This window comes from Pristiophorus japonicus, chromosome 13, assembly GCF_044704955.1.
Source record: "Pristiophorus japonicus isolate sPriJap1 chromosome 13, sPriJap1.hap1, whole genome shotgun sequence".
In the NCBI taxonomy this organism is placed as follows: Eukaryota; Metazoa; Chordata; class Chondrichthyes; family Pristiophoridae; genus Pristiophorus; species Pristiophorus japonicus.
Window position 1 is genome coordinate 30,614,353 of NC_091989.1, and position 18,911 is coordinate 30,633,263.

The following is an 18,911-nucleotide window of genomic DNA, read 5'->3' on the forward strand; positions in this document are numbered from 1 at the left end:
AACCAGCTCTAGCACTGCATTGTACAGTGATTAAGGAAAAGGTCCTGGCTGCATTCTAGCAACTTTTACTCCAGTCTGCCTTAGGATAGATAAAGTCCCTCATAATTACAATCAGTACTACTGGAACCTAGATTGTCTCTAAAATCTCTCTCTCCATGTCTTCCCACTGTTCAATATAACGTGCTTGTAGTATAATATCTCATTTTTTAAACTCTATGCAGACAGACACTGAGCATCACCATTAATAATAAATTTCCCTTTCTATGGCGGAAATTGTATCTTTAATAAAGCTGGAATCTTGTAAGCAGAGGATTATGTACATGTCACTTAACCCTGTCCACTTTAATTCAATACGGAAGCCGCTGTTACTGTTTTGTTGGTTTACTAGTTGAACTCCTAACAATATATTCATCCACGCAGATTAACCCAGCTCCTTCCCCATCAGCAGCTTGGATCATCTAACCCAATGTGTGTGTTATTTGTGTGGTCCCAGAACACCTGTCAGCCTAGTTGTTGCCTAATTGCAGTGCCCACTGAGGCGGACGAACCTGTTGGCTCCCAAGATGAAATTACCCTGAACAATTACAGAGCCTTTCTTATACGTTCCTTAACTTTGATTAACACACAACTATAATCGTGGATGGCTTTTATTCATATTGTGACAGTTTGTCTGCTGGTAAATGATTGCATCTTGCTGCTGTAGTTATTCACTGTTGCTGTATTGTTGGACTGTCCAGGGGGTGGTTTGTCCTGCACGTAATTGGTCTCCACAGACTTCATTAGGATTTACTGTCTTGTTGGTTCCTCGGGGCTATGACTTGAGTTAGATGCTTTATTTTCTTGGATAATGGTGTAATCTGATGAGCCCTTTTTTGTTTGAGTTGATGGACTGTAATACTTCTCTTGACTCTCCTGTCTCTGGGTACTAGTGTGGAACGTTTGTATTTTTCTGGCAGTATTGCTATGTCCTTTTTTTTCTCTTCTCCCAATCATCTTCTGTCTCAGTTGGGCCAACGTTGTGTGGCTACGAATATAACATTGCAATTTCTCACCTCAGTACTCTTTTATGCATTTCAAAACTCCATAGATGAGCCCTTGCTCCTAATAAGGTGGTAAGTGCTTTTACCTTCGCAATAACTAGTTAATTTGTAGCGAGTCAGAACCTTCTTCACTATGATAGTCATAGCCGTCAGGTGGTAGTACAACAAACATTTACTAAATCAGGGCTCAGGCTTAAAAACTGCCAGATTTATTACATAGTAAGTGGATAAGTGAACAGAAGCAATGATGCACTGGAGTAGGCACAGGCTTAACTAACCAACTTCCTGAGATAGAAAATACAAAAACTCACTTCAGTTATACTGAACCGCACCAGATCCAAAGTCCCTGAATATGGTAACCTATTTGAATTTTAAACAACGTGTATTTATATAGCGCCTTTAGCGTAGTAAACGTCCCAAGGCACTTCACAGGAGTGTTTTAAGACAAAACAAATAAATTTGACACCAAGCCACATAAGAAATTATGGAAGATGACCAAAGACTTGGTCAAAGAGGTACATTTTAAGGAGGAAAGAGAGGCAGAGAGGTTTAGGGAGGGAGTTCCAGAGCTTGGGGCCTGGGCAGCTGAAGGCATGGCCACCAATGGTGGAGTGATTAAAATCAGGGATGCTCAAGAGGGCAGGGGGGGGGGGGGGGCATGGAGAGATTTGAAAATAAGGATAAGGATGAGAATTTTGAAATCGAGAAAAAGTCTTTTTTTGTCACATGTGTGGTCTGAAACAGCATTCATCACAATCTGTCATTCTTTCGAACACAACTACACAAGTATTCTCGTTTCATAACAACTGCTTAAAAGGAATAGTTTGTGTACACAGCTTGGTCTACTTTTTAAATGCGTAAGACTCCATTTTCAGTACAATTGTGTTTAATTCAATAGGATTTAATGCAGAACAGTTTGAACTTGTGAATTAAGCAATAGGAAATGCCAACCCAATGTGTCCATTTATGTCCATCTCATCATTATCCTTCTGAACACGCAGCACTGTGGAGTCACATCAATTATATGCTTCATTTTTAAATGCAACAATGATGTTCCAGCTAATCAAAGGTTCACTTATTTGCCTGTACTTGGCCAGTTTGTCCTTAGATTCAACAGGATCTCCACATCTTGTGGGGCCAGTTTATAAACTCCAATTTCATTCAGAGCTGCTATAGCTGTGGGCTGTTCGGAGTAAGCGACTGCATCAGTCATATTGCCAGAAGCAGTCTGTAGCACTTCTCGCAACAACAGTGCTGAACCCACGTTCAGGTTCAGGATGACACAAGCTTCTTTTACCCTAGGAGGAAAAAAAATAAAGCCTGAGAATGTTTTATCTCATTCAGTATTACTGAATTTTTATGCAATTGACAATTTTTTAAATGCAGGAAAGCCCTTCCCGGTTCCACAACTGCTATTTACATAACTACAAAACACAATGAGAATATGTAGACAATTCAGAGAAGTAATAGGCCAATAATGGGGGCCTTTTAAGAGGATGTCTGGGATTAAAGCTTAATGGTGATCAAAATGAGGTCCAAGAAAGAATACAAAAGACAATCAGGATCAACATCAAAAACAGAGAAGTAAAAAGGGAGCTTTGCGAGCTAAGTATATGAAAATGGCTAGTTGTCAACAGAAAAGTGGGCTTTTATAAGCACATTATAATTAAGAGGATAAGAAGGGACCATGAGGCTAAGATGGCAACCTGCCAGTTAAGAATATAACTGGTTCACTTAAATAAATGACAGCAAAGTAACTTTTCTGCATGCATTGTTCAATTATTTTAAAGAAAACTGCAAATAGATGATCTTTGATGAGTTACTGAATACAATGCATCCGGGAGAGAATGCTTAATGAGTATTTTGCCTCAGCAGCTTCAAAAGATTGGTGACAGAAGGACTGAGTATTTGAACAGAATGTGGGGAAACAAGAAACAGTAGATATAAATATTAAGGACATTTATTAAGATGGTTAAGGCTAATGCATGGTTATTGGCAGTATAGATAGAGTTCTGATTGAAGGATAGAAAGTAGAGAGGAGTGAATGGATGTTCTCATTTGGCAAGATGTAATTAGTAGCATGCCCTAGGAATCTATGGTGGGATTTCACTTAATCTACATATGGCTTAAATGATTTAGACATGGTGTGGAGATATTAACATTTGCTGATCATATAAAATTAAGAATTCAGGATACAACAGGGAGGACAAGTACAAATAGAATGAGCAGATATGTGGCAAATACAGTTTAGTGAAGAAATGGAGATCTGGAGGTGGCAATTTAAAAACAGGACTGCAAATGGCAAATAGTCTTTCTAGGTTTAATATATAGGGGCATTATATACAAAGTCAAGGAGGTGTATTGATACAAGATAGTTGGGAGTATTATGGGCACCACATTATAGAAAAACTACTGGAGCTATGGAAAAGGTGCAATGTAGCTTTACTGGGATTATACCAGGAATGAGAATTCAGTCAAATTTGAAAAACTAAGGCAATTTTCACTGTAGCAAAGAAGGTTAAGGGAGATCTGGCAGATGTACTCAGAATTTTGAGAATAAGTAGTGAAAGATATTTCCATGGGTTAGTAAATTTGTAACAAGGAGACATAAATTTAGGATTAGTAACAGAAGCAAAGGTGAAGTTTAGACAATTTTTTTAAAATACAAAAGGTTAGTGGAAAATGGAATACATTACCACAAGTCGCTACTGAATCAGATTCAATGTTTAAAAGGGAGTTTGATTAACATTTAAAGAAGGGCATGGGGAAAGAACAAGATGGGACTGGATAACTCTAGTTTGGAGCCTGTGGTTGCACAGGCACAAATAGGCTGAATTGGCCGCCTCTGTTTAAATTTCTGATTGTAAATGGCACCCATTTTCAAGCTTAAATTACTTTGTCAACACAATTAATCTTAGTTATAAAACAAGTTTGTCTCAATAATTGTAAAAAGCTTCACATTCTTCTATTTGCAGTTATCAAAAAAGAATTCTATGTTAAGTTAGCATTTGATCAAGCCCTCACCAAAATCAATGATCTCTTTACACAAAAGATGTTTTTTTTTAAATTTGTAAACATACAATGTTATCAACTGAAGCTGCCAGGAATTATTAGACTCACACTCCGTATACTTACTGCTTGAAATAGTTTTCTGGTCTTTTGCAATAGTGGGCAAACAATGGGAAAAGATTCCGATTCATGTCAAACTGCAGCTGTGCTGATCCACCTTCATTGAAGTGATTTGCCAATATAATCTGTGAAAGTGAAAGCAAAAATAGAAATTCAGTAGTAACCAACTGTAAACTGAAAGGCTGCAGCCTTAATAGGCACTTATATTTAAATTCCATCGGGGCAACGCATTATACAACTCCAAAACATTAACTGACCCCATGCCACAAAACTATGTAAATTAAATAGGCAATATCCTTATTTCAACATTTGTACGCATTGTCTTCAATCAACTGGCAAATTGTATCATTGATGAGCAGGGACTGGGTGACATTGTTCTTTCAACCGAGAGTATCTTTCTGATGGTTTTAAGAGTCCTAGGTAAATGATTATGAACACTCAACACAATTAAAAACTACCCATAATTGCTACACAATAACTGCACAAATTGCCAATTTCATCAAGAGGTCATGAAGATGGCTGTGTATTAGAAATCATCTGGTGTGCAAAGTGGAAACATGCAGTGCTGGGTCATTACCTGCAGAAGTGCACAAATTCATGCAAAAAATACTGACATCGAGCTCATGTGATAAGTCCACCATGAAATGGGATTTGGGGCTAGAGATTCACAGGACCTCTGCTTGATAAAGCTTTGCAAAGGCTAATGGAACTATAGGTTTTATTGCAAGAGATACAGATGAGCCTATATAAAGCTTTAATAAAACCTCAGTTATAGAGTACTATGTGCAGTATTGGGCTCCACCCCATAGGAAAAATAGTGTGTCTTTAGAGGGTACAGCACAGATTCACTAGGATGGTGCCTGGTAGCAAATACAGTATGAAGACTTGAAAATTTGGCTCCTTTTGGTTTAAAACAACATACATTATGGACGACATGATAGTGTTTAAAATTATGAAAGGATGGGACAAGATAGATAGAAACAAACTTCATTAGTTGAGGTGTCATAAATACAAGATTTAGTAAAGCAGGTAAGAGAAACTTATTTACACAGGGTTGTGAGGCTATGTAATTCAAAAGAACATAAGAAATAGGAACAGGAATAGACCATACGGCCCCTTGAGCCTGCTCCGCCATTCAATAAGATCATGGCTAATCTGATCATGGACTCAGCTCCACTTCCCTGCCCGCTCCCCAGAACCTCTCTATTTCTGTCTTAAATTTATTCAATGTCCCAGTTTCCACAACTCTGCGAGGCAGCAAATTCCACAGATTTACAACCCTCAGAAGAAATTCCTCCATCTCTGTTTTAAATAAGTGGCCCCTTATTCTAAGATCATGCCCTCTAGTTCTAGTCTCCCCCATCAGTGGAAACAGGTTCAAGGCTTAGTGGTTGAGGCAGAAACTATGTCAACATTGAAGATTAGATTGGAGAGGTGGATTAAGGAAAAGGGGTTGCATGGATATGGGAACAGGGTGGTGGGTAAATGTGATTATCCTCCATATGAACAAATAGTCCGAAACACCATCACAAACTGTTTGAACCAAATGGCCTGTTTCTATGTATTTCGGAACTTGTGTGCATTTGTAGCTTGATCACTTTTATATACTGATCCAAAATCAGCTATGGAATGCATACACACATCATTCTATATGAAATTCAAAAATGTTAATAGAAAACATAGAAAATAGGTGCAGGAGTAGGCCATTCAGCCCTTCAAGCCTGCACCGCCATTCAATGAGTTCATGGCTGAACATGCAACTTCAGTACCCCATTCCTGCTTACTCGCCATACCCCTTGATCCCCCTAGTAGTAAGTTGGATGCTAGATTGGCCTGGGAAATATAAATGGCCTTTACTCATTCTTAACTTTTCCAATACAAATGATAAAAATTCACTCATTACCACAAACAAATTCTATGACAGACCAATACGACCATGGCCATTAGAAATAAGGACATAAAAAAGCACACGCAATAGAGTTCAATTTTGGGCAGTTAGCATTAATATACTGGCCTTGGAGGGAACTTTGTGCGAACTGATAATAATGATACATAGAATGAAGGTAATTAATTATGATGAAAGACTGTAAACTTGGGTTATGAGACGAGATGCCTTGATTCAGGTGTTTAACGTAATGAAGAAAACTGGCTGGCTAGATGAAACATGAATTTTCCCTCTATCAGGGAATCTGGAACAAATGGACTTAATTAGAAATAAGCCAGTTCAAAGTAAATCCAGGAAAAATATCTCCACACAAAGGGTTATGAAAACACACTGCCCCAGAAGACCACAGATACATAAATCAAGTCAAATGTTTAGAAGGGAGACTAAGGGAGTGAGGTTATTATGGGATAGCAGAGGTGATTATGCAATTTGGTGCTCCCAAATGGGAATCAGTGCTTGCATAGAATGCCATATCATTGAATCACCCTTATAGAGAAAGTATAACGAAATGAGATTAAAAAGATATGGTGAGATTTTCTGCATATTCATAGTCAATGGGTAGAAAACCTAACCCTAGAGAGCTACCATGGCGTACAAAGTGGCAGAGCAGACTCAGTGGGTCAAATGGTCAACTCCTATCTGTTTTTCTGTACTTAATACATCATTGAAAACTGGCCACAAAAAGAGCAAGGGGAAGCCCAGTAGACTTGAGACTGAATCATAGCCAACCATTTTAGCGATAGCAGGTAAGGGTATGTTTTGCCATTGATTTGGTCAATCAAATATTTGATTAGAATCATTGTTTCCTGTAATATAGTAACGGCTGTATTTTACTGGTTTGGAAATGGCTATTGAAAAAATTTACATAGCAAACTTTTGCAAATCACAGACTAAATTGTACGTCTTTAATCACTGATAAGATGATTGAATGTATAAGGCACAACAGCTAAAACGTCTAAGCAAGTTTAAACAACAAGCTATAATCATAGTACAAGTCTTCTTTGCACTTTTAAAAAAAAATCATTTATTTGTTTCTTACATCCTGGTAGATGAATAAGTCCAGCTTCTCAGCAAGCAGTTGCCAAAAAGATTTAAAAAGCGAGTGGCAGAGTTGTTGCTCCAACTGCAGCAATAGGTCTCGAAGAGTCAGTAACATTGGACAAGCTGAACTAGACAAACACATTACTGCCTGGTCTGACTGAGACGGCAAAAACAACCACCTATAAAATAAATAACCCGCATTAGTGATCCTGTCGTTCTAGTACTATTACATACGCACACTATCGAAGGACTTTCAATTTCTAAAGTTATGGAATGTATGGAGATTAAAACCTTGACCTGATGAGTAGCAATTACTGTATGCAAAATGACAGTGATGCCTTGCATCTTCAACTGAACACACCCAAGCAGTAGCATGTGATTTTATTAAAAATAAACCAAATATTGGCAGTATAATCTGACCATCTTTGGGATCAACGAGTTACTGCAGCCAAGACAGAAGTAGTTATGACATTAAGTATCATAATGAGTTGCAAAAGATGTATTTTTTGGACATTGGACAGTGAAGAATTAAGTCACTACAAAGTTTCAGAAAACTGCCATATAATGAGATTGTAGATGGTGCCATGTCTAAATTTGAGATGTAAGTTAATATATTGGAATAATAAATGTTGTTGCTGTAAAAAAATAGTACATGAAACAACATTCTTTTTATAACGGGAGGCTTTCCCTATTTGTGATGGGTTCAGGGTGGGGCAGAAGAGGGAGAGACAGACAGAGAGAGAAAAAGCTTTATCAATATCTCAAGTCGAGACACAAAATCCCCAGAGTAACCTCCTCATGTATTGTACAAATAGACAGTACACAATAGGCAACTATGGAACACTTAACCCAGAAGTGTGAGAGACTATTACACAAAATATCTTGCTAATTTCTTTAAAGGGATTTTCCAGGATTCGTGTTATATACTGGCAAACCTTGCATTTAAAACAGTTTATACCTACCAATGATCCTCCTGCAGTAATTAACGTTTGTCTAACCTTGCATAAAACTGCTTTTTGACCAATGTTAAATATGATCTAATATTGGCTCATTACAATCAAAATATAAATTTGCTTTAATAGAGTCTTAGTGGATCTAGCTCAGTATTTAATATTGTACAGGAAAGCAATTACTCATTGATCTTTATTTGTTAACAATGGCACCAGTAACCACAACATGACTGCTTTGTATTCCTTGGAGAATTTGTTAGATGACATGGCAATGTTAAAGTTTAAGACATTTATCAGAGCTAATCCCAATGTGGTTCATTCAAGCAACGTTCAGTTACACCCATTTTATTTTAAACATTGCATACAATTGTTACTTGTAAAGTTCTCAGTAACAAACCTATTGCTGTTAATCAAATTTGTTAATGTCCTTAAAGAGTTTGGGATTAAATTTCTGTAAGTGAACCAAATTGCTGCAATTGATCAATTCAGATCCTACACATCAGGTCACAATTGACCACACTAAATTGAAACTCTTAAAATAAATTTAATGGCCTGGATTTTGAACTCAGCAGCGAAGGAACAGCATTCGCCATTCACCTCACTGACAGCTGCCCACAGACTTTTTGCGGTGGTGATTCCCTCAAATCTGGCATCTTTTCCAGCGCAGCACCCTCTACAGGGTATCTGTTAGGAAACAATAGCGAGGCTCTTCAACCAATCAGAATGTAGAGTCCTCACTGAGACACAGTCCAAACCAGGAAATACAGCAGGAAATATAAAATTAGATTTAAATAATATACAAAAAACAAAACAAAAACTAGATGAGATTAAGGGAGAGAGCAAAAGAGACAGAAAGAAAAGGTAAAAACAAAGTATTTTAATTATTATTTTTAAAATCTCCAACACTGATTTTCTTGAGGGAATGAGACTATACACTTGTAAAGTTAATTTTTCAGGGCCACAGGTTGTTCAGCAATAATTATCACTTATCACACCATTAAAAACTCGCTGCCGAATGCACCAGCCCCAACTTTTTCAGTTGTTTTTAGTGTGGATCTAGTGGGCAAGTACAGCAAGTTCGCACCATTTCAAGGCAGAGTCTAGTGGTGAGGACTGCAACAGTGCAACCTGTGGAGCAGCAGGGAATCTATCACAGCAACTTCTGGATTTCTGCATTAAACTACACATGTGTGGAACCCAGAGGTTGCAGTCAGATTTACTCCATTATAAATGTGAGTGTTGTTAGCCTCACCGTTATTCTCATCGCAAATTCCGGGCCAATATGTTGAGTTTCACCAATGGTTCAGTGGGTGAGTGGACATCACTGTTTGGCCCCAAGGCATATAAGCCTGGAATTGCCCAAGTTTCATTCCTGGTCTGGATTAAGTTAACTGACTTTGGCAGGGACCTCAAGTGGAAAGTACACATATGGATGTTAGGCAAGACCAAAATCAGGCATGGTTGTGACATTCACTATCTAGGTTCATGGAGACTGCCCAACTTGTAAGTTCCAGAAAGCTGCCAGTACCCCAACACAACACTGGCTTCAGGAGCAAAAGGGGGGGAAACTGAAGTGGGGGAGTGATGGGTGCAGAATTCAACCTGTAAAATTTAAGCATGGATGCTGACTTTCCCAAGAATACTAACTCTACTGTACCTCTGCCTAATTACTGCAGAAGTTTTGAAATAAGTCAAATCCTCCTTCGTTATTCATAAATAGTGTTTGTTTCCTTTAATGACCATTGAGTATAATGGATGGATTTTAAGGCATCAGCAAAACCATGATTTTTAACTTTCTCCCAATCTGAGTAGAGAAGCCATCAATTTCCTTTGTCTTTGTACAATTTCTCCTCCTTTATTCATACTCTAGTGTTTAACAGTTTTAAAATATTCAATGCCAATTCTAAAGTCTTAATCTTAATGGGTTAAATGATATTCATTTCTCCAGTTATACATGACAATGCAATATAGTAAGCTGCTCAAATACCCTCAATACTCACCTTTCCTTCTTATAAGGTTTTGCTTTGTCCTTCACTTCTCTGAAGACATACTCTACTTGTCGTGTCAACATATCATATCGGAGACGCTCTAGTAAGTCAATCATATTATCGAAGACAGAGCTTTCAAGAGAGGCCAGCTGTCCAAGCTGTAACTCAGTCATGGTGTTGCTCTCTCCACAAACCTCAAGTGCTGCTTGCTGAAGCTGCAAAAAGAACTACACAGAAAGAAAACAAATTTCTAAACTTGGAGAATAGTTCTTTGACCCAATTTCATAAACATGCATCTTATCCTCTTAATTACTAAAATCAATTAGCTTAGCGATTTAAAAAGAAAGGTTGTAAGTGATCCAACATTCTCTAAATTGCACCAGAAACTTCTCTCAGTTTTTTTCAGATTAACAAAATTATATATTTTAAACATTGTACGAGTAACATTTAAGCACAATCTAGGTTACCACTGGAAATGTTGCATTTTAAAAGGGCTATCCTTTCACATGATTGTTTAACCGATACCTGGACTGCCCATTCTGATAGTTAAAGATCCCTGGTCAACTCTCATCAGCAAACACCACCAAAAACAGACCTGGTTACTCATCTTCTATTTATTGAATCATGCTGTGTACAAAATGGGGCTACATTAACAGTTCAAAGTAATGAATTGCTTGTGAAGCACTTTGAAAAGTTTGATAGATGTAATTGGGCACCATATAAACAGAAGCCTTTAACTTAATACCATAATACTAAGTCAACCTACTCTAGTCTACATTACTCTGTTACTGGAGATACTTAAAGCATATGTAGTTATTTTGAAACAAATGTATTCTTTCTTGCCATCAAATCCAAATTTTCCGTAACTACTACTGCAGAGGTATGAATGTTCCTACCACATTATCTGCCCAATCTGCTAGCACCGCTGCTATATAGTTGACAGCATTCAGAATGGCACAGTAGCGGGAACCTAGAGGAGAACGGGTCTCCTCCTTCATCACTTGAGTTAGACGAATCCTGAAATCATCAATCAGCTCTTTCTGCAGTTCCAAAAACTGCAGCTTTCGGGCAGCTGTAGGAAGGCCCTTATACCGGTCTGTAAGAAAAACCATGAAAATCTAGTTCAGAAATATAAAAGTTGAAGAAATGGAAAAGCAAACATTATGTACACAAAAAATCTCACCAATTTGGCTCCTTTGCATTTAACAAACTCACAAAATTCTCTTTTTAAAAATCTAATACTAATTAAGAGCAAGGATTCAAATGAAAAGAAAACCCCTACCCCCCCCCAAAAAAGCACAAAAACGCAACCCAATAATGACTCCTGATGGCCGTGTTGGCTTTTACAGACTGGGTCAGATATAGAAGGCACTTCTCCCTTTAAATACCCACTTTCTTGAAAGTAATCTTTCATTGTTTTAATAAAAAAAAAATCAAATCCTAATATTTAAATGTATTTAAAAAAAACATGAATTTATAAGTTTCTAAGTAAAGTGATGGGAATAACTTATTTGACCTCATCCCTCACCAACCTGATAGACAGAATTAACCATCACACCGAATGTGAAGATTCAATGTCGCCTTCAGTGAGAACAGCCCCCATTGTGTAGTTTTGCACTGCCGCCACGCTAATTTGGACAGATCTAGCAGCCCAAAACTGGGAAAATATACAAGGCATTGTGGGCCATCAAAGGCAATAGAATTGTATACCACCACAATCTGTAATCTCATGGTCCAGTACATCTCTCATACCTCCCATCAAGCCAGTAGACCAACTCTGGTTCAATGGAGAGAGTGTAGAAAGTCATGCCAGGAGCAGCATTTTACCTTAGAATGAGGCAAAAACCTAATGAAGCTACAACAGAGTTACCTGTATGCTAAAGACCAGAGGCAGCAAGCAGGCTATAGACAAAGCTAAAAGGTCCTACGACCAACAGATTAGAAAAAGCTATGTGGTCCTATCACACTCAGTGGACAAAGGCAACTAACAGGAGGAGGAAGTTGCATGAATATTTCTGTCCTTAATCATGGTGGAGCCCAGCACGAGTGCAAGACACAGGCTGAAATTACAAGCATCTTCAGCCAAGTGGGCATTTCTAATCAGCCTCTTTCCTACTATCATAGACACCAATGTTCAGCTAATTCAGTTCACAACACTCAACATTAAGAAGTGCTTCAGTACACTGGACATAGAAACATAGAAAATAGATGCAGGAGTAGGCCATTCGGCCCTTCGAGCCTGCACCGCCATTCAATATGATCAAGGCTGATCATCAACTTCAGTACCCCATTCCTGCTTTCTCTCCATACCCCTTGATCCCTTTAGACGTAAGGGCCACATCTAACTCCTTTTTGAATATATCTGATGAACTAGCCTCAACAACTTTTTGTGGTAGAGAATTCCACAGGTTCACAATTCTCTGAGCAAAGATTAGGGACCACGACAGCATCCTGGCTGTGGCATTTAAACCATGAACAACAAAACTAGCCAATCTATTTCAGTGCAATTATGACTCTGGAATCTGCCAACATTACTCAGGTATATCCACCCAGAAAAAGGATAAATCTAGCCCAGCCAATTACCATCCTATCAGCCTCTTCCCAATCATCAAAGAAGTCAGCAAGTGACAAACCCTCCCCAATAGCCTGCTTCTGATACTCAGTTTAGTTTCACCAGAACCACTGAGCTACAGAATCACACAGCCTTGATCCAGACATGGACACAAGAGCTAAATGCCAGAAGAGAGAGTAATTGCCCACATCAAGGCAGCCCTCGAACTGCAATCACTAGGAGTCAGTCACCCTCCAGTGCCTGGAGTCATATCTGACACAAAGGAAAACAGCCATGATTGTTGGGGACCAATCATCGGGACCCTAGGACAGTGCTGCCCTTATTAACCCAAATATCAACAGCTGCTTCATCAATGACCTTCCATCAGTCTCGAGGTCAGGAGTGTGGCTGACCACAGAAAATTCTACAATGTTCAGCTACATTAACAACAACTCCAATAATGAAGCAGCCTACACAGCAGGACCCGGACAACATCCAGGCTTGGGCTGACAAATGACAGATAAAATTCAAGCTACGCAAGTGTAAAGCAAGAAAAAGCCCAACCAGCTTCCCTTGGCCTTCAACAGCACCATGATTGACAAGTCTCCTGCTCCCACCATCAACATCTGGAGTGTCACCATTTTGCAGAAATTGAACTGGACCCGTCATATCAACTCACTGGCTACAATAGCAGGGCAGGGACTGATACGTTGCAAAAAGTGGCTCACTTCCTGACCCATCAATGCCTCTCCACGTACAAAACTCAAAGTCAGGAAGGTGACGAAATACCAGCCACTCACCTGGATGGGTGCTGCCACAACTTTCAAAAGATTTAACACCATCAAAGATACAGCAGTGTGCTTGATCGGCACCCCTGGCAGCAAACAATATACATCCTGCCACCTCTCAGTCCCACAATCTTTGCCACAGAGAAGAAAAAGAGCAGCAATGTAATGGAAACACGATTACCTCCAGGTCCCTATCCAAATCACACATGATTCTAACTTGAACATTTATCACTGTTCCTTTATTGTCATGGGGTGAAAATGCTGGACTTCCCTATTTAACACCATTATGAGCTCACCACCAACACAGGCCTGCGGAGGTTCAAGGAGAGGCACCACCACCACCTTCTCAGGGCAGTTAGGGACGGGCAATAAATGCAACCTTGCCAGAATCGCCCAAAACCGGAGAACAATTTTTTAAAAAGATTTAATTGAATATAAAGAACATACTGCGTTATAAAAAAAAAAGTTGAGTTCTGAATATTCTGTATGTTTTTCCTTTTGGTGTTCATCAAAGTGAAGGGTGCCAACAATGGGAAAGCAACTAGTCAAAGATGAATAAGGTTAGACAAATATTCTGTCGTTTTTCTCAATTATCTTTGTTGGATAGGGAGAAACTTTGCAGTCAAGAAATTAAATGAGTTGCGCTAAGTTCATGCCAGGGTGGATGAATTATACCTTTTCCGTGAAAGCAAAGGGGTTGAGGGCCTGAAAGTTATTTTCTCCTTCCATGCCTTCTTATGTCAATAGCTACTTTATTGAAATGGATACAGAACTCTACAGAGCAGCCTTGCAAATATACATTACATTACAATATATATGGGACACATCCAGGTAGAAAGTACTAAACCTCATCAGTCTCTTTACCTGTAATAACTAAAAGAAGTGTCATGAATGTTTCAGCACAATCTGGAGCTTTCATCTCATCTACATCAGTGATGTCCTTATACTGGGATGTCCATGCAGCTTCTGAAGACAACACAGAGTCCATCTTTTCTAAAGCAACTGAAAGCCAAGAACGAACACAATCATTTATATCTTCATCAATCATGGGTGCCTGTGAATTGGAGTTAATTTTTAAACACAAGAAATATATGTGCATATATTTTGCTTCAGTATAATTTACAACTTTACACACGTTTCTAAAATATTGGCCTGGAAATTCCGGTCGGAAACTTCCCGTGGGCAATTGCCTCCGACCGGAGAATTTTTAGGTCTAGGAGGCGCCCTGGATTCCGGTGGGGAGGCCTTCTCTTCCCGCGCTGCGAAACGCGCTCCCGTCTGAAGGGTTCCCACGCAGAAGATGCAGTCACATTTGACTGCTCAGCCAATCAGGTACAATATTCCACAGCTTTCTCATCAATAGCAATGAGAACTCCGTATCTACAAGTTCTCATAGCTACTAATGGAAAAAAATTATAAAAAACAGACCTCACACAATTAAAATTAATTGAAATTAAAGTTAATAAATGCCTTAGAAAAAAACAATATTTTTCAGATTTTTTTCCAAAGTTTTGTAATTCAGGTTAAAAATAAACTTACTTTAGTGGGAGTGGGCAGAGTTTTTAAACAATAAAATGTGTTTATTTAATTTAATTATGTTTATGTATGTTTTTAAACACTTGCGTCTTTAAAAGTAGGCTATGCGCCTGCTTTTATCAGGCACAAGAATTTTGAGGACATTTGCTGGGCAAGATATGCGTAAATCCTGCAATCTTTCCTAAGCAAATGTCCTCGCTCCCGATCTGCGGATCATTTGTCAAGCTCCAGCTTGACAGATCGGAAAAGCCGGTTTTCAGCACGTGCACATTGCGCGCTGAAAACTGGCTTTTCCGATGTCTTCCCAGGTTCATAGACACTCCGTACGGACCGGGAAGGCAGGAATTTTTGGGCCATTATTTATCCAATGGAATTTACATGCAACAGTGAATCAACTATATACACATAAAAACAGTAAGATATTAAATTGCACTGGGACCTGTCAGGCAACAGATTCACTTATTCACCTATAGAAAAATGAGTTCCAGGAGAATTACTCTTCTACCACGGCCTACATTTTTATCAGATTTCTCAATGTTCCATTTGTGCTTACATTTTCTTTCTACGGTCAACCATTTCTGAAAGCAGGTCTCTTCTGAAAGGATGTGCATACAGTTTGGGAGGTTGTTAGGATAGCCATGGGCACTATGCAGTTCCTTCTCAAACAATAATATTTCATCTACCATGTGGCAAAATAGGCCATCATCATAGAGAAGCCTGGGAATATCAGCAGACATCTTCTCCAAAACCAGCATTACCAGACCCCGTGAGAACTCCAGCTAAAGAACAAGGGCAAGTGGAAACATGTTACTGGAACAATTTAGTCTAAACACTACCAAGTTTCATAATAAGCCATTGTGAGTAAGGTATGATCTGATAATATGTTCTAGGATTGCACACCCTAATTTCTGATACCATTTTTGCAGCTGCGGAAAAAACATGCAGCAGTGTGTAAATACTGTGTGTAAATACTGTGTGTAAATACTGTGTGCATGCTTGAAAAAAAAGACGAAACTGATGCAAAATCCTCCAGTTCAGTTGTCCTATCTTTTCCGATCTGAATGTTAAACCTTCAATTACTGACTTTGTTATCCAACTAACCATTTATCGGAAATCAGTTCAAAGTCTTCCATTTGTTAAGGTAAATAAAAATGTTCGGCAAGGCAATATTATCTGTGTAGGTTTTCAAACCCTATGTAGCTTCTAAAAAAAAATTTTTCTAATCTTCTTGTTCATGGAAATTTCACGTCACATTTAGCAAGGACAGAGATGAGGAAGGAACCAAAAGGAAGAGGAAAAACAGCAGCAAAATAAGGGATAAATAAAATATGTAGTTTAAACATCCTCACCTATCAGAAACAGTTTGGTAGAGATTCTTATTTTACTTGCAGTTGTCAATTAAATATTGTCAAAATTTTAGTCAAAATAGGGTAACATGCAAACAAGGAAACACTAAAATAATAAATTTATACATACATTTAAAAAAAACTTAAGACAATATTCTTAGAGTATTATTTTATACAAAACATTTTTAGAAAGCATAATTTTCTGACTAAACGTTATATAAAGTTACCCTTGCATCCAAAGGTGAGTCTGTTTTATCTACGATGGTCTGAATTTTCTCTTCAAAAAATTTGATATGGTTTCCAATCCACATTAGCACCTGTGTCAGGTACCACTCTGGCTATAAAAATAAATTGAACATATTTGCTACTTGCTCCAACAATATACTATCTCACATTTAAAAGAGTTCATGTGCATACTGAAAACAGGATTTTTAGAATGTGTGGTCCAACAGTCAGTTCACAATAGAGGTTAAAACAAAAACAGTACACCTTGTTCATGAAGATGAATCCTACTAAAGGTGACATGTTTAGCTTTCTCAAAATGACAATCCAAAGTTTAAAAATACAAATATATATATCAATGCTCACATTCAACTATTTTCTAATGAAACATGTATAAAAATTGAAGAAAATTTAGGACTGCAACATCACAGCTGCATTTTTTTTTGCAAAGCCACTTGAGGAAAGATGTGAAATACTGGGACCTTTTCCAATGAAGCAAAGGCTAAGCGGTTCTAATTTAAGTTTTTAAAATAATGAATGGGGCTTAATAGGGTGACAGATTAGGAGACATTTCATTATGCAGAAGAGTGTTGGAGCATGGAATGCTTTGTCACACAGAATAGTTGTGATAGAGACCATTGCATCTTTAAAGTTAAAAAAATGTTAAACAGAAGAAAATATTTCAAGAGTCTGAACTGTGGGATTTGTTTTGCATTACTCTAGCAAGAGCTGGTACAGACATGATGGACCAAATGGCCTTTTTCTGTGCTGTAAACTTCAATAAACCATCTTAAAGAGGAAGTTATGTACAAGTCGAACATTTGAGAAATATTATGCCCATTTAAGTGCTCTACCATAAATGGAGATCACTAGAAAATTAAAATTGTCTTAAAATAATCAGATTTAGCAATAAAAATATCTACACATATCTACAATACTCAAATTTTCTGCAAGAAAATAAATCATTTTTATTTTTGCCATGATTTTCCAGTGGCTCTGGTTAATGCATGCAGAGTTCAATTGCAGGAGATCTGATCTTGCATTTCAAAATACTTAGGGAGATCACCACCAGCACCCTCCCAACATCTACTAAGAATTCATCATTAATCAATAGCCAATTCACCAAAAAATGCATTTAATTTCTAGTTTTGTATGTATGTATTACATATATCCTACAAGGTCACAATGACAAGATTTTAAGTCTAGTTTCTGCACAAAGCATAAATTATTTCCAATATTAAGTGTAAAATGTATCTTTCCCTGTAAAAACTTTCTAACTACCAATATTCATTATGTTTTTCCCATTATATTCTGTTTCTATTCACTACCATTTTTTATCCTACAGGAAATATTATTGTACTCGTAGATTTATACAAATAACAACTATAAATTGACAGACAAAATGTTTTTTTGCCCCATTATAAAAATAACCTAGTTTGATTTTATTCTGCAATTCATTTAGGCTGGTGCATAAAGGAAATCACCCAGAAATTTAATCTGGCTGGTCACAAAAATATCGCATCTTGAGATTTGGATCTACAAGATAATTTGGAAGTGTGGAGAATCTTGCAACAGTGCAGTAGAACAGTCTCAAGGAAGAAAGCTGCTGGATGAAGTTCCATTAAAGCACTCCACCCTCTGACTAAACAAGCTGATTTTTTTTAAATATAAGGACTGGTTCAGAAGAGACCAGAATCTATACAAACCATATCATGGAAGACACATTTATTTGAGTGGCGTGAATTATAAAATAGAAATAATGGCGATGCTATCAGTGCTCACCGTTATTATGGAGTAAATGGGAAAGCAACATCTGGCACTGCACATGTGCAGTTAAATATGGAAATAGCTATCTGATTTGCCCTGCTCCTCCACAGGTTTTGCTACATCATAAACTCCCACCGATAGACTCGGCATTAAAATACACGAAGGGCGTGATGTTTCTGTAGTTTCCCACTAGTTGCCCAGTAAACACGCCAGAAAAAGTTAGGGCTTGTGCATTCAGGTGTACATGAATATTTAAGGATATGATAAGTCTTAATTACTGCCAAACAACATCTCTGGCCCTTAAAATTGAATTTTACGCGTGGAGTCTCATTCCTTCAGAATTTAAAGTTGGAAATGTTTTAATTATTTTTTCTCTAATCTCATCTTTCTTTCGCTCTCTTTATTTTGCTTTCTATACACGATTTTACATTGAGTTAAATATTCTGACTTACACTTCCTGGTTTAAACTGTGTGTCTCAGTGAGGATTCATCAATTATTGAAGAGGCACACTACTCTGTTGCTTGTCCTGTTAACAAATTCCACAGATCCCCTGTAGAGGGCACCACGTTGAAAAGGATCTCTAAATACCGCAAATTGTCACTCAAAA

At 37.9% G+C, this 18,911-nt stretch overlaps 1 protein-coding gene across 2 annotated transcripts in view; it reads right to left on the minus strand.

Annotated features, from left to right (window-relative positions):
- The window catches only part of rint1 (RAD50 interactor 1), a 31,383-nt gene that overhangs the window by 1,612 nt on the left and 10,860 nt on the right, over positions 1 to 18,911 (minus strand). Inside the window, exons 6-13 of one of the 2 annotated variants that reach the window (XR_011596277.1) lie at positions 16,542 to 16,652; positions 15,522 to 15,747; positions 14,297 to 14,434; positions 10,990 to 11,189; positions 10,106 to 10,320; positions 7,154 to 7,334; positions 4,176 to 4,294; positions 1,992 to 2,338 (exon numbers count right to left, since the gene is read on the minus strand). Coding sequence is in view for 1 of the 2 variants with exons in the window: in XM_070897309.1 (XP_070753410.1) it covers positions 2,116 to 2,338; positions 4,176 to 4,294; positions 7,154 to 7,334; positions 10,106 to 10,320; positions 10,990 to 11,189; positions 14,297 to 14,434; positions 15,522 to 15,747; positions 16,542 to 16,652 (1,413 nt within the window). In the remaining variant the exon portion in view is untranslated. Of the gene's footprint in view, positions 1 to 1,227; positions 2,339 to 4,175; positions 4,295 to 7,153; positions 7,335 to 10,105; positions 10,321 to 10,989; positions 11,190 to 14,296; positions 14,435 to 15,521; positions 15,748 to 16,541; positions 16,653 to 18,911 lie in introns of those variants that run through there. The other variant, XM_070897309.1, reaches the window with a different exon arrangement.